Below are 23,976 nucleotides of genomic sequence, written 5' to 3'. Positions count from 1 at the left end.
GCATGGAATATCAGACCTCAAGGGACCTCCGCATAATGGGCATTTTTATTTATTTATGCCCCTCTTTGTGCCCCGAAGGCACTAAGAGGGCCTCATTAATCATACTCATCATGGTTGGTTTAAGTGTGTCTCGTAATGGTGCCAACAGGTGGGCGTTATAGGGTTTTAAGGAACCTCGCTACGCCATTGATTTGCATGTGCATTTCATATTACGGAAGAAATAAAAAAAATTAAAATTATTAATTTTTTTGTGTCAGTGGGAAGAACTTAAACTCTTTTAATCCCCCTTATATTTGCCACTAGTAATGATTGACGTTCTCTCTCGTCAGTCTGTGATTCGTGAACTATTTCAAATTTATATTTTGATTTAAAAAATTCAATAATTAAATTAATAAAAAAGGGAAGAGGCTAAATTTATACAAGGAAATCAAAATGACGGTCCGAATGTTTATTATAATTTTTCGAAATATCTGAATTTTTTAAACTTTTTAAAAACACTTTATCTGATATTTTAAAATTTGAATAAATAAATATTTAAATGTCAAAATTTTCATATTTTCGCATGTCTATTTTAGGCCTTAAATAGGAAATTGAATTTTACTATGGTAGGCGTGTCGTGCCAATATATGCACTTATGTATAATATATAAAATATATATATACAGGCTACATATATACGTATTTTTATAATTATATATGTATATATATTTCACTATATATATAAATTAATTAAAAATAAAAATTTTTATTTATATTTTTATTTTGTATAAATTACAACTTCTTTAAAAACTATTCAGATTTGTTTTTATGAAGATATAATTTAAAGTATTGCAAAGAATGTACAGGTATATATACAGTAGACTATATCCAGCACCTTGAATTAATTGCCATTACTATAAAAATTTAGCCAAGCATTATATTACATTAAGCTAATGTAAAAATAATCATCATCAATTTAGTATTCAATACCTTACTCATTATACATATCGATAACGTCAAAAAAATCTAATTTAAATCACAAATGAAATAAATAAAATTTTTGGGCTCGTCAAATTATCAGTTTGATAACTTATTGTTTAAAAATAGCTATTATATATTTTCTAAAGGAACAACACGCAATGAAAAATAATAGGTTATATTTATATCTAATAATATTTATAACAATGTCTTTTAAATCTTTCTGCAATATCTTCATGTTTATGAATTCATTATTACTTTTATATTTAATATATTTGTTTTTTTATTAAGTTGTAATTGTAAAATTTTTGAATCAAATTTTATAAAAATTCTTTCAAAATGACTTTTGATTATAAATTTAAATTTTTAATTTTTTAAGCATTTAATATTTATTATAATAAATAGCTTATACTCAATTCTACAAAGAAGTTAATTAATTATTAGCATTTATTATAAACTATTCAAAATATTTAAATAATCTTTAAAACACTCCTTTTGAAATTCTAAACACTCCCAATGTTTTAAAATTTAACTGGTAACAATTGAATATTAACAATAGATTATCTTAAAAATAAATTACTATTTACGTTATTAATGATAATTAATAAAAACATTAATTATTCTTTGTTTTTACAACTGAAAAAAACACTTTCAAATACCATTTTATGTATAAAATATCAATGAAGAAAAGGTATGACTTATCCATTCTTGTGAGATTATAAGATGGGAAGGAAAATTCTCATAATGAATAATTGGCTAGAAAAATAAATAAATAAATTTTTTATTGAAAAGGGAATCCCATCTTTCCAGTCGGATGTTTATTCTCTTCGATGTGAATTTATTACATGGAAATTATAATTTATTATAAAAATTCCACTGACCCAATGCAAAAAAGAAACGGAGAAGAAACAAGGGAATAGTTTTAAAGGTTTATTTTAACAAAGTTAAGAAAACAAAAATGTAAACCGCCATCGTTTGCCTTTTAACAGAAAGGCGATGTGACCATCCGGAGCATGAAATACTCTTCGAGGAAATAGTTTTATATTTTAAAATATAATTTATAGTTTCCGACTTTCAAAATATATATCCATATTTTCTAAGTAAAATTTTTATATAACATTTTAAAAGTATAAAACTCCGAGATAAGAACGAAAACATCTTCCGTCCGCATCTATTATGGCGATTTCTCGGAAGAATTAGCGTAGCCTAATATTTATAAAACCAGCGAAAAAAATTTAGTTTATTATTATTATTTTTTTTTTTTTGTGCCGGAAAGGGGGATTTTTAACAGGCAATGCGATCACCGTCGACGTGTCTTGAATGCAATTTTCGCTTCCTTCTGTCGATAACGCGCAAGACAGGAAGTTGGTTTCAGATATTGAATACTAAATTACATATTTTACGCTATTTCACGTGGATAAATATGATAAAATTTATTGTTTTATTTTTCCGCCGATTCTTCGGGGGGGAAAATCCGTTTTATCCGCTAACATCCGAATATATGTTTTCTTTTCCTCGGGATCCGCATCTCGTAGGAGAAACTAACCGAATGCGTAATTTTTGTTTTTAAAATTGTCTCCGGAACGAAGCGCCGATACGACGTTTAATGAGTGGCGCAATTCTATCCGCGGATTCGATCTATTTTCTGTCAACCCACCCTTCCGTGCCGCGGCGTCGTCGGCAGACGATCGATTTTTCGTAGGACCCGGGCGAAGGGGACAGTAGCGCCTCCCGGTGGTGACGGTCGGTAGAGAAGCAAGATGGAGGAGGTCGCAGCATCCGGCGGAGAAGCGGACAAGTTCGATTACGCGTCGACGGACTCCGAAGGAAACCTCAGGATCAAGATCATCTGTCTGGGAGACAGCGCCGTCGGAAAGTCTAAGTGAGTAGTTCTAGTCGACGACCTCCGCGCTTCTAACGGAACCGGAGTTGCGGGAACGTTCGCTGTCGTTTCGATCGGCTTCCTTTCGAGATTCTACCCGAATCTCCCGTTCGGAGACGATGCAATGAATCGGTTCTTATTTCTACTGCATTTCGAGGAGATTATTTAAGAAATTAACGGTACAATGCGGTATCTCCAAAGCGTATGTAGTATGTTCTTACTATTTTATCTTGTAAATCGAGAATGTATGTTGACTTATCACAGAATTTATCTTGTGGTTGAATAATTATGTTGATAAAATTAATCAAATATAACCAATAGGGATGAAAATGTTTATAATTAGGTTTCAGAATGTCATGTTTATTAATTTAGAGTAGTATTGAAAGTCTTAATGTGTAATAGAAAAGAAATATTCCTGATGGTTACATAACATTATTAGTATGATTATTACATGCAGAATATAACAATACAGATATTATATAAGTTTATATAAAAATTTTGCATTTAAGTCAACATTATGTTAGTGGGAAAGCATTGATAATGTTACAAAACCGTATATTTCTGAAATTAACAGATTTCTAGTAGTACTTATTTCTAGTAGTAGTATTATAAATCTGACCATTTATAGCTCAAATGGTCAGATTTGAGCTATAAATGAGGGGTTTTGCACCCCCGATAACTGTACCCTATATGAGCAGACGAGTCCAAGGAACCGTACGCTCTTTGCGAAATATTTACCTCCGAAGGTCAGTTTTTAGCACGTGTTGGTATACTGCCTATTCTTTGGCCTCCGCCTTGTTGAGGCTTGCTATTGCTCGCCTTGACCGATGCTCTGCCCGTAGTTGTGCGCTTTAGTGCCCGCTATTGCTTGCACCTTGGCGTCCAGATGGGAGTGGGCCGCTGTGTTTCCCTAACCCCATATAATGTCGAGTACTCCACGAATGGTCTGGTCAGCTACTCGAAGCCAGCGTAGTCGCCTTGGCTAAATAGTTAAACGCAATGGTCTTGGCGGAGTGATGCGACTTGCGATCTCGTGCCACCCGATTTTGGAGGGCCATATCTCGCAAAGGGTCGCTTGTAGAGGTATGGTTCCTTCGACTTTTTTGCTCCTATGGATATACCCTATGTCTCTGATAAGGTCCCGACCGTCTTGTTCGGAGCTCGAATTGAGCCCTTAAAAGATATGATTGTATAAAAACATTAGAAAGCATTTCATAATTATGTTTTTGCTAGCAGCAACAGTTAGAAAATGCACAAAATAGCAGGCACTACTGTTTTGTATATTTTTCAAAATTCATCACTGTAAGATTATGGAAATTATTAATTTTTTTTATTATTGACAGAATTGATATTCTTTACCTTTGAGCTTTAATAAAGATTTCTAATACAAATTTTAATTTTTCTGAAATTGTTCTAAATTTTTTTATATTCTAATTATCATAATTATATATACTGTAATTATTTTACAATATTTTCTTAACATTATGATAACAAAATATATTGAAAACATCAGTACAAAATTATTTTTAAGAATATACACTTTTTAGTTCTTAGATTCAAATCACATAAATAAAAATGGATAAAAGTTAGCAAATTTCAACTTCAATCATATGTAATTGAAGATATTAGTTTAATTTGAATAAAAAGTTGACTGTTCTAAAATATCTTTAATAGGTTAAATGAAATACTGAAAAAGCTTTTTCATCTGAAAACATCATAAAAGATGCAATTACTACTGAAAACACTGGAGTAATAAATTAATGTAAATTAAAAAACTATTATATTTAAAATTTTATATATAATTTTTAATAATATGTAAACAAAAGTCACATTCTTTCTTGTAGGAAATTTTGGCATTATGTATGTACAGTACATTGTGAATCAAGATATTAATTAATTAAAATGATAAGAAAATTATCATAGGAAAATGATCATAGATAAATTGCAAATACTACTTTTGAAAGCTCCTTTTTCATAAGTTTTATTTTCAATTGCTATATTTCAGTTGTTTAGGATTTATAAATCCTAAAAAACTGAAATATATAGCAATTTAAAATAAAACTTATGAAAAAGCTTTCAACATTACAGCATATTTAGTATCAAACTTTAATAAACTAATAAATTAAAAGAAAACAAGAAAACATTAAATAAAACTGGAACCAGTTACAAATATCAAAATGATATTTAGTTTAACTGGAAAATAGTTTTTCTAGTTAAATCATGGTTTGTCTATTAAATTCTACCATGTAGACATGGTATAGTGCAGGGGTGGCCAACTTTTGTGTACATAAGATCTACTTTTTATCTTAAAAATGTGTCGCGATCGACTTGTTGTCGTAGGCATAGTCTAAGTGGCGAGGGGAGTGTGAAATACTATGTTTATACACTGTGCTTCAGTACGAAGTGCACTCCCGCGAGCTATGCGTAGATAAGGAAAATATATGTTCAAAACTATTTTTTATTTTTTAAATCACTTATTAAGTTTTCAAGATATAAGCTCATAAAGAAAATAAATTTCCAGACCCAACTTTTGATATTTGCAGTTACGAGTTCATTCAGTACAGGCGGCACCTAAAAAAATCGATTTTTCCACAATTTTAAGATAGATTTTTATTAACTTAAAATATAATTTAATTTTTTTTTATCAATTACAATGTATAAATTGTGGTACTATTTGTTCGTAAACTTGAAAAAGTTGTTATAAAACTGCACAGTACGGCTGATAATTTGATTATAAGATTTTACTTCCGCGATTTGTTTTTGGGCGAGGAAAATTTATCATGGAAGAATGATATAAGATTTTTAGACTTATTTTTTGCTAATCTATCAATAGCTCGCGGGAGTGCTCTTTGTACTGAAACACCCTGTATATCTACCTACGTAAAAAACAACGTAATTATTTAACGGGCCAAAAAAACTCACATCCAGGGGAATTAAAACAACACGAGTAATTATTAACAATATTTATTAATTTAAATTAGCTACTGATAAAGACAGATTTAGAATTTATTTTATTACGTTACATTAATGGGAGGACTGAGTTTTCAAGTCTCTTACCAAGGAAGCATAATTAGGTGTATATCCTGACGAAGATAATAATAATGATTCTTCAGTATGGGAATCAGTCAGGACAGAATGTTTAGTTTTCGTTAACTTTAAGTATGAAAATGCCAATTCACACAGGTATGTAGTTCCGAAACAGGAATAAATATATTTGCTACATTTGGTGATACTGGGATATTTTTCTCAATTGACGTATTTCCAAAAATCTAAAAATATAGAGGTCTGTTGCTGAAAACGCTCACTTATCAAGTAAATAGATAGGTAAGAAAAGCCATAATTTAATTTAAAACATAAAGAACAGGTACTTACATTTTAAACAAATGAAAAATTGAAACTCAACGTTGTCACCGTGAATAAATAATATTGATTAATAATAATAATATTGTTAATACTAAAGAAAAGAAGCTACCGCATGACAGTATCATGCGGTAGCTTCTTTTCAAGCTAAATAGCTGTGTTTTCTACGAGTCCAGTGATAACTGCATGCATATTGTTGCTTTTGCGCGTTACGTTCACGAGTTGCGTTCAGTTACAAGTGTAACACATTAAGTCAAGACATCGCGAGCGATCGACCAAAATTGGCATCGTGATCGACCGGTCAATCGCGATTGACTTGTTGGCCACCCCTGGTATAGTGGTATATAGACAAACCATAGTGTAGAACTGTAGGTTCACAAAAAATTAGTATTTTCCAGTATACCATATTCCAAATGAAAAGTATGATTATGTCCATTCTAAGGTGTAATTAATGCCATTAATGTATAAAATAAAGAAATGAATATGTAAAAAATTAAATATTATTAATGAATATATATGTCCATTATTCATTAAATCCAATTTTAATTATGATTATTAAATCAAAATTAACTGTATTAACTACATAACCATCATGTTTAATTAATATTATCCTAAATTTTTGATTAATTTAAACAAATTTCAAAAAATTATTTTTGAATGATAAATAAATGTTAATTACAAGTAAAAATTGATTCAATTCCACTTACATTTAAAAAAACATTACCTATTTGGATGGTTGCGAAGTCATATTTTGAATTCAGTATTATTTATAGATATTGTTCATATTAAATTTATAAGATTTTGTGATCAATAAATAGTAGAAACAATTTGAGTATAGATTAAAATAAGAAAAAGTAATTCTTTATAACAAATTCTGATTATTATTTATAAATGTTTGGTTGTCAAAAGTTTGTTAATAGTAGGAATTTATATAACTTTGAAATATATTTTTATAATAAATTTTATTTCTTATATTAATTAGATAAGTTTTATTCTTTTATGTGTTACGTCAGTTTCATTTGTATTTTATGATATATTCTGAATGGAAGAGTTTTAAGCCATATTGCTTGTTTCTATTATTTTTAAGTTGTATTAGAAATTATATCAATATTTTATTCATTCAAAATGATTTAAGAAAATAATTATCTGTCAAGACAACTTTTATCTGTTCTCTCTAAACATCATTGTTAATTTTCTTTTTTAATGATCCTTAATTTATTTTAGCTATTTGTATTCTTTTTCTTGATTTAATCTTTTAAAAATATGAAAATAGTTTTGAAAACTGTCAATTTGTAAACATATATATCAGACATGGGCAAATGCGGCTCTTTTTGAGTTACATGCAGCTCTTGCTGAAAGTGTTAATTTCTGTTTTTTATTATTATTTTTATAATTTTATTTTTATAACTTTGTGAAAATGTGTTTATTAAAATAATTCAATATTTGTTTTATATTGTATTTATATTATATAATAAAATCGCTCGCCTTACCATTCTATCCGCCATCACAGTACAGAACTACAGCTCCCATGCATTTTGCAAAACCTACATTTCGGCTCCCACTGAACTCTTGCTTGCCCACCCCTGATATATATTAAATTCAGACTTCATACCATGTTTCTTTATATGAAGAATTAAATTTTTTATTTTAATCTTTCATACCTCTTTATTATTTATTAGTTGCAAAATTCTACAGTTTTAGAAAATGTTGAATTTATTTTATTTTATTTTATGCTAAGTTAACTGTTAATCTGCATAAGATTAATCTACTATTATAATATCAAATGAAAAGCTAGATTTCTTTATTGAGGTAGTAAGACTAATTATTAACTAATTTGGCACGAGGAAGGTGTTTATTCTGCCAACTCTTGTTAAATTTAATAATTATAAATAAATTAATTAATTTTATTTAATTTTAGAATATTCGTCACATATTTCATTTGGTGATACTTATATGATTACATCAAATGTTCCGGAATATTTTTGTAGTCATTTCTAGAAAAAATTGAAATGTCTACATTCCACAGTTACAACCTGATACAAAGTAATTTCAGTTATTGAAATTTTTACATTTATACACAAGTTGCAATATTAAAAAATATTATTGCTACTTAGTTGTATTTATAATGAAGACTTGAACTGGATATGCAAGTGATTTTATAAATATTAATTCAATAGCAAAATACAAATTATTATATTATTAATTAAGTTTTTAATATGAGACATCAAAATCTGTAATGTACATTTTATCTTGAAAGTAGATGTGCTAATTAAAAATTAATTATTTTATTAGAATCAAGTAAAATAAAATTTATATTTAATTTATTTGAATTCATATTTGTAAGTTGTTCAAAATTATAATTAATTTGTCAATTTAACTTACATATATTAGCTAATGAAAGTCATATTATTATTAATAATATATATAATATATTATTAAAATAATATAATAATAATATAATATAATATATATAATATTAAAATGAAAAAATTAGATATTGCTTTATTTCAATATTTTTTGTTTGTTCATTCAAATTTTCTTTAAAAGTAACATATTTTTTTTTTTAATCAGATAATTTAAATATGTAATGTAAAAAGTGAAATTATTTGCAAAAGCTTTTGTTATTTCTTAAATGAATGTACCATTAACATTAATTATAATACTTCAAAATCAATACAGTTTTATTCAGCATATTTTAAAATAATTGATTCATCTCATGGTAAATTTTATTTCAAATACAAATTGTTATTGTTATTGTATATGATATGTTTTATAATTTAATCAAGAAAGTATAATTTCTTAAATGAATACAATAAGGAAATATGATTTCAAACCCGCATCTGTAGAAAGGTGATCATTTCTGAGGGGCCTTATATCATTTTCCAAAACTTGTAATAAATGTCAGAAGCAATATATCCAGGATCCCACTAACAGTTAACTGACTACATACAGGGTGCCCATACATTGGGAGCACTTGGGGCACCTGACCTCTTTTCATCTTGGTTGCCCTTTTCCTAATCCCCAAGGGGGCCTCAAACAACAGAAAATTTGTGACTTCTAGCCTATTCTGCAAATATAAAAGAAATTAATGAATGATATTTGTCCATTGATCCATACAACTTTGTTGTATGTTAACCAAAATTCCATTCCTTGTTTTCAAGACAAGTGGCTCTGGTTGCCCTAAGTGCAATGAGAGCCATCTTGTAGAAGCACTGATCAGATGTTGAATCATAGAATTTGAAGCTCCTTGCATAATGTACGATGCCCTTTTTTATAGCTTGTGCCCCTCTTTTTCATAGTCTTCAGGTGCTACTGACTACATACATGAATAAATGTTATATCATAAAAATTCAGCAATGAGTTGCTTAACTTTGCCAGCAACATTTGGTGGTGCTATCTGTTATGATGTTTTATTATTAGAAACGTTTTATATTTTTTAACTATTATAAAATGGCAAAAAGCTTAATTTTGAAGTTAGGGATGGGTTTTATAAAAAATTGTAAATGATGATAATGAGTAAAATTGTCGTTAAGTTCAACCCTACTGAAGATATACACGACTCTCTTTATCTCCCCACTTCCTTGATCTTTAATCACCAAAATTTATTATCATCAATCCCCCTAATAAAAATCTCCTTGCAAAATTTCATAAATTTTCAATAAAAAGCACAGGAGTTATTAAGCTTCAAAAGAAGGTGAACAAAATTTTGCTCCCCACATACACATTAACATTCATGTATACAGAAATTAACCCCAATTTTTTTTTTTTTTTTTTGCAATTGTTGATGTTTTAAGGTGTTCTAAGTTCAAAAATGTAAAAATCGGGGGGGGGGCATTTTTTGACTAATCACCATACTTTCCCTCTGTTTTATATAAAAGCCAGAAAAGTAAAAAAATGCATATTATTTTCTTTGTAACTTAATAACAGTTTAAAATAATAATAATAGTTTTAAAAAATAAGAGTTTAAATTTATGCATCTGAAGATAAATATGTACTGTACATCTGAGATTTCTGTGCAGTATGCAATAAGTTTGAGTAAATAAAGTAGTTTGTATCTTACCAGATGAAAATTTCTATTTTTGCTAGATAATAAAATAAAATTGTATGCTCATTAGTATTTGAATTATATGTGGTACAATCCAAAAGTTTGGGGACTACAGTAATCTATGACAACAAAAGCATGTATTTGAAGTTACAGCGTATGAAATGGATTCTACCAAACCACCTCTACATGTTCGGGTTAATTTCACCCATGTCATGTGATTAAACCGCGAGTGCTGCTGTTTTTTACCGGAGATAGTTACCTTTGTTCTGCGACATAATAAAAGTGGAGTTTCAAGAACAACATCCAACATTTTGAATTTTCCATGGTAGAATCACCGTACACCTTTCTTAGCAATTTTAAAGTCTCTTTAGGTGTTTTACCTAAACGCTGACAAAATTTAATGTTGGAGGTTGTTCTTGAAACTCCACTTTTATTACGTCGCAGAACAAAGGTAACTATCTCCGGAAAAAAACAGCAGCACTCGCGGTTTAATCACATGACATGGGTGAAATTAACCCAAACACGTAGAGGTGGTTTGGTAGAATCCATTTCATACTCTGTAACTTCAAATCCATGCTTTTGTTGTCATAGATTATTGCAGTCCCCGAACTTTTGGATTGTACCACATATAATAAATATTCAAGTCAATAAGATATTAAAAAAACAAAATCTAATATCAAACAGATTGATAAATTTAAACAATACTCATGTTAAATTTACAAGAAAAAAGACTACTATTTAAGGAAACTAAAGTTTAATTAATAAGAGAAACATTTTTGGGCTTTTATTCAGACCAACTTCAGCTCACAGTAACATTCAAAATGAATGCAAGATACATTCCTGATTTTGAAATTTAACATTTACATATAACATTATTTATGATAAATTATATCAGGTGTAATTGTATATTATTAAATAATTAATAAAAGTAAATAAATTGAATTAAATACAATATATAGAATAATAAAATAAAATGGTAGCAAATACAAAATGGTATTATTACAGAAATTTCTCATGTTAAATTTGCTTTTCCTGCAAATGCTTACAGTAACCACCAAAATATAAACATTCTGACATTATTGTGTGTTTTATGTTCTAAATTACTTTTAAGGTTTGATTCAACTGAAATCCATATAACAAATTCATATTCTGTATACTTTGATTTTATAAATTCATATTGGTTTTGTATGGAATTTCAGTTTTCTTAACTGACCAATAGCAGATTCTATAACATAAGACTTCATTGAAGACTGATATGAATTTATAAAGTTGAAATATGTAGAATAAAATTTTGTTTATGGATTTGTTCAGATGAATCATACCTTAAAAGTGATTTAGAATATGCAAAAGTTTTATATTTAAAACAGTTGTTGCTTGTATATTAGAAGTAGTAGTAAATATATTATTTCAAGCATATGACAGAATGAAATTGAAGCATGGATACATGTATTAATAAATTGTAAACAAATTATTTTAATTATTAAAATTTTTAAAATTAAAATCTGTTATTTTACAACACTTTGTTTTATCATCATGTAAATTTTAATGAAGTGTCTAATATTTCAATATAGAATGTACAAATGATTGATATAATCTACAGATCTCTTTCTTTCAGTTACTATAATATGTTATAATCAATTGAAATATTTTTATTTTGTGAGTAGTTTATTAGTAGTAGTTATAAAATGAGAGTAATTCTTCAAGATTTTAATATTCAAAGATCAGTAAACATCATATAAATATATATAAATAAAGTATTTTTTAACACTTAGTTTTAAAATAAATGAAATTGAAAAATCAAAAGTTAGAAATAAATGCATAACTTTGAAGTTTTCTTACTCTTATAAATTTTTTAACATCATTTGTTTTTATTTTACATTTTTATTCAAAAATATAACATTGTGTATTTAATTTCAAATAACTGTTCTATGGGCATTATTTTATTTCATTAGCCTAACAGATGACAATAAGTTTAATTTGCCAAAAATGCTTGTAAATTAAAATTGTTCTTGTTTTTGTAGGAAATATTTTCTTTTATTTCATGATATTACCAAGATTTTTGCATGTGTTTTATTTAATTGTTCCTATTTGTATAATATTGTTTAATATGCTAATCATTTGTAGACCATGTCTTTGAATGTAATGTGTACTTTTGTATACCTCAAAAGTCATATGAAATCTTCAAATCTCTGGATACTGAAAATTTTGAATATATCAATATATTGAAAATAATAATAATTTAGAATATTATCAATAACCGGTAGAAACTATTTTTTATTTTGCTTAACCAAACACACCAGATAAATTGTTTTAATTCACTAGAACAGTTATTGAATCAAAAGATTTTAGAAAAAATATTAATTGTTAAATAAAATTAGAATTGCATTAAAAACTTATGAGATTGTGTGTTACTATTTAAAACAACCTCTTTGTTAAAAACAAAATGGATAAATATAGATACTGCTGGAATATGTTATTGTAAAAATGTTTACTACAGTTTAAAAAAATTGTATAATATCCATGTAGTGACTCAGTGGTGCCATCTGTTGGAATAAAAATTAGACATTTACTGACAATTGTAATAACAATATTGTATTCTTATTTATTATTATAAAGAGGAATACAAATATATACATATTAATGATTTTATTATTTTATATCAAATACACTATTTTCTATTCAACCAATTTTTCTTCTATATTTATTATTTTTTTTAAATTTTTTTGTTTATAATTAATAATATATATATATATATATATATATATTCTAAATGTTAAACGTAGATAGAGTAATTGCTTAATTTTGTCCTTTTACGTTCACTGTTTATATATTTTTAATATTTTCAGCCCAGTGATATATATGATTTAGACTTTTAAAATTAGTTGTTTATTTTTAATCTCAGAACTAATACTTTTTGAAATAGACTATTGGAATGTGTATTGTTTTTAGAGTTGAATTTTATTAACTCATTTCTTATTATATACTGCTGAAATATTTTTAACAAAATAAATCAATCTATTTAACACCAAATTATATATATACATACATACATACATACATACATACATACATACATACATATATATGCACATGCACACATTAATTGAATTATTTTCTGTTCAGTGTCTTTTAATTAATTAATTGATTGATCAATATCTGTGTTCATGTAGTAGTATGTAATCTAAAAATAGCCTGTAGATTTCTGACCTTGAAAGTCACTTAACTTTTATGTCATAAGTCACATGACCAAACTTCTTGGGTCACTGTCCCAAAATTGCTACCTAAAAATATGGTCAACTGGTAATATTATTTAATCATGATTTGGACTCTATTATTATTTTTTTTAAATTCTAACTGTTCCATTCAAAATAATTTCAGTTTATAATAATGAATTTGATGCTAATTAAAGATTAATGATAAAATTTGATTAATAGATACCATTCATTGTAATATACTTGGCAACTAATTACTCTTATTAAGTATTTAGTGATGCAGAACTACTTTAATTAAAATTGTAATTAAGTATTCAAAAGTTCTTTAGGGAGATGTCTATTTGGAAAATCTAATTTGATCACAATTGATTTTTGTGCAAATTTATGTTTTGATTAAATAAAGTATACGTGTTTTAATGCAGTTTGCCTGATTTTCTCTTGTGATAAACTATATCTTAAAAAAATTATATATAATTTTTAAGAAATTCTTTAACGTTTATATTTGATTTTCTATGAAATTCCAACTCTATAAATTAAGTATTAAAATGAAAATTTTGAGGTAAAAAATAATTAAAAATAAGACTTTGAATAATAATGATAATTTAGCATTTTAGAATATATATTTATTTCAAATCTAATCATCATATCTATTTTTCAGTTTTTTTTATTTCTGTTTACAGTTTTTCATATTCTATATAAAATATTTTTAGTGGTACAGCTGTAGTAATGTGAATACTTACAATGAATTGAAAAAGAAAATACAAAACTTGCATTTTATTTTTAAAAAATATGTAAATGGTACTTTATTAAGTTATATAATAATAAAAAACTAAATAGTAGTTTACCAAATAATATACTAAAATAATTAATTAATAGGAAATAAATGATTGTTAACTAGCTAGCTAATTGATTTTCTATTTATTATCTAAAATAGATGATATATTAAATAATGTCTTAATTTATATATAAAATCTGATTTAAATAAGCTTTATAGTTTTTTTTATATATATATATAAAAAACTAACCTATCGTTTTTAATTTTGTACGATTAAATAGTTCCACTCAATTATTCATCTGAATTAATGTTTTGATTTTTAATGAAAAATATATAATTATTTTTCATTAAAATATTTTTATTTCTAAAGTTTTTTTCTACTTCTATTTTATTTCTAAACTAAAAATATTTTTGTTTCTAAACTTATCGAATATTTTCTTTTATACCGTCATCTCATTTATTTACTTAACAAGTATTTTAAAAAACAGGATCAAGTTTTCTTTTTGAAAATATTTATAATTCAAAATAATAATTTATAATTATAAATAACAGAAAATTATTTAAAATTTATTATTTCCTTATGTAGGTGTTAAGTTTTACATATACATATTATTTAAAAAGTATTAGAAAAAAAAAAAGCAAAATCAAGTTCAGCTTAGTTTTTTGAAAAATTAATATTCTTTTTATATTAAAATAGAACTAAAAAAATTAAAAATATGCAGAAAACAATTCTTGATATAAAATTTTGTATACAAAGAATATTTATATAATGTCTCATATACAATATCAAGAATATTATTATTTGAGATTATATACTAAATTTCAATATAAATACAGTATAATGAGAGCTTATACTTATATTTTAATATTTTAATTGATACACATAAAAAGTTCATTTATAGGCAATATTATTTAATGAAATATGTATAATTTATTTTGTGATGGAAATTGATTTAGTAAAGAGAGGTTTAATGAGTATAAAAACAAAATTTTTTGAAAACTAAGAATATGTTAAGTGTATAGTTGAAAGGAATAAATTTTTTGTTTGATCTGGCAGTTGATTGTAAATATGTAATTTTAACTGGTATGACACATATTCAACAGTCATCTTACATCAGATACTAAAATATCAATTTTTTTAAAATGCTAAACTAAGTATTTAAGTTATCAATGCACTATATTACAATATATTGAATATGTAATATTTTAAATATATTTTCTATTAATATTTAGTTTATGTATTTATTTCTAAAAAAATAGATAAAAGTATATATTTGTTGCAATAAAAAAGTGCAAAAATATATCTGTAGAATGTCTTTATTAAAATCTCTGAAAAAGCTTTAAATCTTAGTCATCTATAACCATTTCCATTAACATTTTTTTTGCCAAGTATCATTAAGTGATAGCTCTTACACAGTATGGTGTATTGTCATGCATCTTTTCTTTTTCACATTAAATTTGCATCAGGCTATAATTTTGTTCATAACCTATTTCCTGGAATGTCATATATGCTATTTTTGTATTGCAAGAATATCTGCAAAGATTAACTGTGATATTTTCTTCAGTAAATGTAATTTCATGTCATGTAATTTTTTATTGATTAATTTATTGATTAATTATATTTATTGATTAATGATATAATCGATTAAAATATCTTATTTTGGAAAATATCTTATATAATTATATATTTTATTTTATGTATTTGTTTGTTAACAGTTTAATTATAAATAAATAAACAAATAATTTATAGTTATTAAATACTGACTTTTATTGCCATTTATAAAAACATCTTAAAGCAAATTATCTATATATGAATTGTTAAAAAACAGGATTGGCATACTTAGTTCTGCATAGAGTCAAATATTACATAATACACGGTAAATGATATAAAAATAATAAAAATATTTTATTATTTTGTGTGCAAAGCTGCATTAATTATTGCTTTTGATAATTTGTTTTTAAAAAAATATTTTTATTTTTATATTAATTTTAACAATTTGATGTATTTATACAATATTTAATAGTTTGAAAGAAGTTTGCACTAATATAAAATGAAAATATTATTAAAAAATATAAATTTATCAATAAAATATATCTACAATTATTTAAAGTTTTATAGAAACAGTGATTACTACATCATATGTTTTTTATTTTGAAATTTTTTATACTTTAATATAAATAGGATTATGATTAATCAGTAAAATTTTGATATAATTAATGATGGTGAAATAAATAAGATTTTATAGGGGTTGAGTACTATGATAAATATTTTATATAAATGAAAATATGTAAGCAAAAATTTTAAATCAATATATTGAAAAACTGTTTTACTCATAACATGATAAAATATTAAATCAATAATATATCATATTTACTGTATGAACAGAATATTTATTATTGTTATTAAATTGGTAGACACAAATATCGTACCAGGCTCTATCTTTCTTCTCTTAGTAACTAAGTGGAATTGTATTGAGTGTTCTGTACATTATAACATATTTAGTGTAAAAACGCATTTAAATTTTTCTACCATAATATGAAATTTTATAATTTTTTAAACTTTGGGAACAGAACTCCCTTTATAACATGAAACTTATTATTCAACTTTCCTATGCATTTTTTAGGAATGCATTCCATTTAAAGAATTGTTGTTTCAAAAAGATTTCTGTCAAATATTTTTATTTTATTTTTAGACTTATATCTAATTAACAGATACAAAACATGTCATCCTGAAAATATTAATAAGCATTATCTCATTCTATTATACTATAGCAAATTAGTATCACAGATATCAAATTGTCTAAAAGTTCATAAAGATAAACATAAAACAATTATAAATATTTACTTCATATAAAAATGTAAGTGTTTGTGAAATATAGAAATTAAATGAACATTGTTTTTAGCATTTTGCTAACTTAAATGTAAGAATCTTAAAAAATATTCAAATAAAAATTGCAATATTTTTAAAAATGTTATGAATTTTGAATATCACTTTTATTAACAGTGATATACAAAATATTAATTATCACTTTTTATATTATTGTTAGTTAAGCAATGAAGATGTGTATTTTTTCCTTTTTTTTAAATTCTAGGTGTTACTGATCTTTAAGATTAACACCAAATGATTGCCAGATTATACTATATCATGCTATCGTAGCATTAATATAGCCCAATACAATGCAGTAATTGTTTGGTGTTAGTACATAATGATGTGATCACATTCATAATCTATAACAAAAAAATTAACAAAAATAAATACAATATTTTACATATATTTTATATTTTTATTCTAGTAGTCAATTTTTATTGTTGTGTTAATAAAAAGTTTATTTTGAATTTTGGCTTTTGACTGTAAATATTTATTATTGTGATGCTTAAAAACAGCATATTAATTTTGACCTAGAAACTAACAGTTATTGATTCAATATATGTTACATTATCAAAAATTTTTGTTATTTAAAAAGTTAAATTATATTCATAAAATATAGAAAAAATTTTTAAAATATCTTAATCAAAGAATGCTTTTATAATATATTGAAATAAATAACTTGATGATAATTCTAAAAATAAGAGACAAATTTGCAGTAAAAACTTTGTAAGTAAATGGTAATTACTCCTATTATCCGAAATCTTTTAAACTTAAAAACTTGGTTGGACGACAAAATTTTTTTATTTAAAAATTTGCACAGTCAGTATTTTGTATCTGCATAAATACCCAATGATTTAAAGTAAATGATATAAAAATTTACTTAGCTAAGTAGATAAAAGTGGCATTATCAGAGGAAATTGTCTGAAATAAATTTTGATATCATTTGTGCATAATCATCATCATATGCTCACTTATTTATAAAAATTAGAAACATTTTTGATTTAAATTGGAAAATTAATATATTTTATTTTAAAAAATTATATTTATACTGTATATTTAAATTTTCTAATAGTTTGTATAAAATATACATAATTTTTTAATAACAAGTCTCATTCTGTTAAAAGCTTTGTTGTTATCATTTTGTTATAATTAATATTTTCTTAAAGTGTTCATTTTAACTTTTAAATTGGAATATGTAGTTCAATTAAAGATTAAAATATGTTATTTTTCTCTAGATTAGTGGAACGATTCTTGATGGATGGCTAGTATCCTTTATTGCTTTCTCTGTTTTAACTTCTTACATTTCAATGCTATATTTAAACTTTAGAATAATTTATATACTATTTAATATGTTGTTGTATGCTTTACATGTTTTAATATTCTGTTTAATATGTTATATGCTATTTAGTTTGTTGCAATGTTTAATCATGTCTGACTGGTAGTAACCTGTGTTTATTTTTTTATGTATTTTTAAAATATATTTTTTATTTTAAAAATTATTTTTTTTAATATTGTTAAAATTTCAAAAAAATTTTTTGGATTTTTTAAAGTTTCTAGAAAGTTTTTTTTAATTGTAAAAAAATCTTTTGGAAATATATGCATCATCACATATCAAGTAACTTAATTATTTATGATTTATAAATAAGCCAACCCTTTTATAATTCTTACATATGAATCTAGTAAACCTCATGAATTATCTACTTATGCACTTACACTTTTTAGACATAAGACAACACACGAAGATGAATCACTTATGATTGGTGGGTATTTTAAAAAGTTATCAAAACCATGCAACAAATCCTATTTTAAAATATATGTATCAATTTCCATTTCAGATTTTTGGGATACAGCTGGACAGGAAAGATTCAGTAGCATGCATCCATCTTATTATCACCAAGCTCACGCTTGCATATTTGTATGAATTTTGATACATTATTTACCATACATTTAATAATTTCTTTAATATTTAATATTTTAAAATTTTCAACAAAAAAAATGATTGGCTCTTAGTTATGTTTTAATTATTTTTTTTATTAATATTATCAGTAAAGATATTTTTAAGAAACTTGAATATAATAAAAAATTTATTATATTTCATACAGTCATACTTAAAGTTAATGAACATTCAATTAAATACTAATAATAAACTAATTGCTTTGTTATCAATTCAAGGAAGTCAAATCTTAACAAAAACAAGCATTTAGGAAATCAAACTTCCTTAGTTTCTTATGAAAATTTAGAATCTTTAAATAATTATAAATGATCATCATAATATATTTTATAAGTATAGAATAATGCATGTTTAATTAAAATTCTACATTTCAGTTCAAGATAAATAGTTTGTACATTACTACAAACTTACAAACTTGTTAATCTTAAAATGGAGAATATTTAACACATTTCAAAGACTTTGTTTTTTTGTAAAAGATTTAATTTAAAAATGACTTTATTGAGTGTGTGGAGTGTATTTATTATTATTAATATTAATAATAATAATTATAAGACAGATATGGAGGACAGATAAGGTATTTATTGTACTTATTGTCATCTCTTCTACTGTTATTATACCGCATACACTATACAAAAGTGTAGAAATATTAAACCTTAATAAAAACCCTAATAAAAACATATGCATGGCACTACAGAAAGCTGCAATATTGAACACATATCACATTGTTAGGAAGTTTCTAGATGTTGACACACACACCAATAACACAGCTTTATGTTACACTTGTTTGGGTAGCTATGCCTTGACTTTAATCTGGCATAGCACTTGACACCAATATCAGCTGAGCATGATATTCGTAACATAATAATAATAATATATTCTAAATTGTAAAATAATGAAAAGTATTTGATTTTAATAAATATGTAAAATCTGAAATTTATAATTAATTAATTATGTATGCACATATGAAAATAAATAAGTTTATGTTAATCTGATTAGAATATCTTCTGAAATAGGTATTTGATGTTACCCGAAAAATAACATATAAAAATTTGTCAAATTGGTATAAAGAATTAAGAGAATATAGACCAGAAATTCCTTGTTTATGTGCTGCAAATAAAATTGATGGTAAGTGATTTTCAATTTATTATCAAATCATATGTATTATTTTTTATATAGGATAGTTATTTGCATCTAAGGTAGAAAGTGACATTGTAAATATGAAATCCTAATTGTTGAAAAGCATGGTTAAAATTAAATATGACATTTAAAATTAGCAATGTTATTCTTACATCCAAAATTATATTCATTCTTTTTATTTCACATTCTTTTAGTCACTGGTTATAATTTTAAAGTTTATCACATTTTATGAAAACATAATAAATATTTTGCGTTGTTATTTACTGTTTTATAAATACAGTCGATTCCGGTTATTAGCCCAGTCGGTTAGTAGGACGTGCCGTGTATTAGGACAAAACATTCAAGAACAGAATCAAATCCTATAATGCAAGTATAATTTACTTTGCCTACTGGTCTTGAAATGCCACTTAGTAGCCCTGCTGGCACAGTATTTTTCTTGGAAAATAAACAAAAGAAACACAAATTTGGATATTTTCTGCTTTTCCATATGCAACTTCTGTCCAGTTTCCTTTATCAGCTGTCAATCAGATTGTACAAAAATAATTTCTCATCATTAAAATGGTTTTATTGTGCTCAGATGTTTGTTTTATTGGTGAAAACATGCATTGACATAGCTCTTTAACATAACTTGTTATATCATATCTGAATTGCATAACTTAGTGGGATGTTTGTTTTGAGCCTCAAAAAGCTCAGGTCCTGATGCTGTGCTATTAAGCAGAATTGACTGTATGTTTATATTTATATTTATATATATTATTGTCATTCTGGTTTTAAAATATTTTATATTTATATTGGTCTTGGTTTAATAAATCATGATAATTTTTTGCATTGTAGAAAATCATTGAAATTTTAAAAAATTTCATTAGTTTTATTTGCAAAATTATTTTCATGAATTTTCAGATTATATTATATAAATGAATTTTGCAAATTGAATGAAATTTAGAAATGATTTGAAACTCTATTTCTAAGAAAATTTGAAACTAATTTCTAAGAAAAGATCTTAACACAAGAAAATCTTCATGAGCTAAGGAAATCTTCATAAAAGTGACTCTTAATATTATAAGAGAAGAAACTCGGGCTTTATAAATATTTTTAAGTGTTTAAAAAACTAATGAAAATTAAATTTTACTTTATAAATCAACAATATATTTATATAAAATTTAGAATTTATCTTTATAATACAGTGAAACCCTGGTTTATGAGTGTACATTATTCCTGAAAACTATTGTAAATCAAAATTTCATAAATGGAAATGGAGACATCATTCCATATTTTTTCATGGTCAAAATTTGTATCTTGTTATATCATAACCCAATCATCTTATGTTCTCCAAATAACATTAAAGTGCTGTAAAACATTTTCATCCAATGATTCAAAATAAAATAAAATAGATAAAATAAGAGTTGATTAGGTCATTTGATATAAAAGGAGCTAATATGGCATGAGAAAAGCAAATTTATCATAAGTAAACATACAAATTATCACACATTTCTTTATTTAATATTAAGAAAACAATAGTTATTGAAGACAATAAATAAGCAGAAAACAAGTATAATAGTAAATAAAATAAAACTGTATTCTAATTAATGAAATTGTAATGTAATATAGAGATGAAATTCATTAACTGCACAATCACATTAGTAAAGATATATCAATGAAACAATGGAAGTTGAGACTGAAACCTATGAGCATCTAATTGTAGCATGTGGGAATTCAATCTCATCTCTATTGTGATAGAAATATTTGGTTCTGATAAATATCTTTTGGTGCTAATTGTATTGAATATTTCAGTTCTTAAATTGGGAAGAGATAAAAAAAACAGCTTGTTGTATTGAATTTTTATATATTAATTACTAATAAATTGGGGCCACACTATATACATATAGAACCATTACTTAAATTTGAATTTATTTAAAGGAAACAGCATATTATGGTCATTTAAATGCTGTTATTTTAAAACTCATGATGATCTCTAAAAGCTTTAATTCATAAAATCTATTTTAATAGCAAAATCACTTTATTATCAGGGTTCATAACCATTGAATATTGTACACCCAAAAAATTTTTCGTTTTTAAATGTTGTTACTGTATCTACTTAAATGTAGTATTTCAGGTTGTAGTATTTCTGAAAATAGGATATGTCTTAGATTCACTGGCATCTTAGATTTGATGTAATTCATCATAATGATTGTAATCTCTAGTGCAGGCATGAGCAAAACGTCAATTGCTGTCCATTTCTGGACCATGGGCAAATTTTGGGGTGATTGCTTGTAAGATTTCAAATCTGGCAGTGTTTTTTACATTGCCAGACAGATTTTGAAACATTAGCAATTTACATCACAAGCATGGTACATTCATTAATTAATAAACATCAAGCTTAAGAATGGAAAATGATTGGGAAATCTAGAATCAGTCTTTCGAAAGAAATGTAAAAATCTCCATTTATATGTGGATACACATGCTTTTATTGCACAATAAGTTAATAGGATGACTGTGTGACTTGGAATATATTATAGGTATCTCTTATCTTACAAAAGTATACTCATTTCTGCTCAAGTGCATTCGTGAGCTCCTGCAGGTGTTGAGACACTCACTTTAATGTCTCTCTTCTAATAATTTTACAAAAGAATGTGAAAATTTTATTGAATTGTTTATTTCCTGTTGAATTTGGATATTGTTGAAATGTACATTGAATAACTATCAAGAAGAGCTAACTTATATTTATAATTTGATTTAAAACAATGAGAGTTCTTAGATCAACAAACATCTCTGGTTGGGATTGAATTCAGCATCAAATTAATTGTTGACATTGACCTTTCCCATGGCTTAAGGAGGTCTCTAATTTGCTTGGAAACAGGTAAGAGATTAATTGAATTGTGAGGATGAGGTTTAAAAATCAATTGGAATATTAGATCAAAGAATCCAATCTATGTAGACCTGTTTGCAAGGACATAGACTCTGATTCTGTTTTCAGTCCTGCTTGCTGTATGTTGTCTTTGATAATTCTCATTTTCTCCATTACCACTCATCCCTTCCAACTTTGCTAATAAGCTTTGATATGTGTGTCTTCCTCACTGACAGACTGTTTTCAAGTCTTTTGTCAAACTTTTCAGTGAATCATTTAATTTCAGATCTTTTTCTTTTGATTAGGGATCAACTTTCCCTTTTGGACTTGGCACCAGGATTGAAAGACAAGCAAATCAAGGAACTGTCATGACAATTTGTACAGTATTGTATACTAAGGGGGATCTCTCTCTCTCTCTCTCTCTCTCTCTCTCTCTCTCTTTCTCAATATTATATGAAACAAAATTTTATTTTTTATTACACAAAAATTTGTTTTCCTTTATCCTGAGTTCATACGCCAACATTTATGACTTCCAATCATACCATTCAGTCATGGTTTCTTTTGATCTCAAATTCAAAGTTTAATTCTTTCATTTTGTTTTGTTTCCTCAGCACGATGAAGTGCAATTGATTAGACACAGGGCAGTTTTTTACATTCTTTATTTATTCATTGGTCAATACGTGTTTCGGGTCTCTGGTACCCCTCTTTCATTTTGTTATTTAACTAATGGAAGTCATGTGATCTTGCATGTATTTCTCTGTTACTAGAAGTCATTAATTCTATTGTGTCATTCTAATGATTTTATTAGACTAATATTTATATTAGAAAATATTTAAGACATCAACTTGGCTCTATATTGTTAGTCTACTACAATAATGCTGTAAGTACTTGGATAAAAATGCCAGAAAAAGTTGTGCAGCACTCTTTCAAGAATTGTTATATTT

The 23,976-nt window shown here is 25.5% G+C and overlaps 1 protein-coding gene across 1 annotated transcript in view; it reads left to right on the top strand.

Annotated features, from left to right (window-relative positions):
* The first annotated feature begins 2,628 nt into the window (after positions 1–2,628).
* The window catches only part of LOC136980721 (rab-like protein 2A), a 36,865-nt gene continuing 15,517 nt past the window's right edge, over positions 2,629–23,976 (top strand). Inside the window, exons 1-5 of the mRNA XM_067276916.1 lie at positions 2,629–2,838; positions 18,335–18,364; positions 18,780–18,859; positions 18,935–19,014; positions 20,064–20,175. Of these exons, the coding sequence (XP_067133017.1) occupies positions 2,717–2,838; positions 18,335–18,364; positions 18,780–18,859; positions 18,935–19,014; positions 20,064–20,175 (424 nt within the window). The 5' untranslated portion in view covers positions 2,629–2,716. The remainder of the gene's footprint in view (positions 2,839–18,334; positions 18,365–18,779; positions 18,860–18,934; positions 19,015–20,063; positions 20,176–23,976) is intronic.

The sequence above is a fragment of the Centruroides vittatus genome, unplaced genomic scaffold (assembly GCF_030686945.1).
Source record: "Centruroides vittatus isolate TY-2023 unplaced genomic scaffold, ASM3068694v2 contig_717, whole genome shotgun sequence".
NCBI lineage: Eukaryota > Metazoa > Arthropoda > Arachnida > Scorpiones > Buthidae > Centruroides > Centruroides vittatus.
This window is presented reverse-complemented; position numbering and strand designations above follow the sequence as displayed.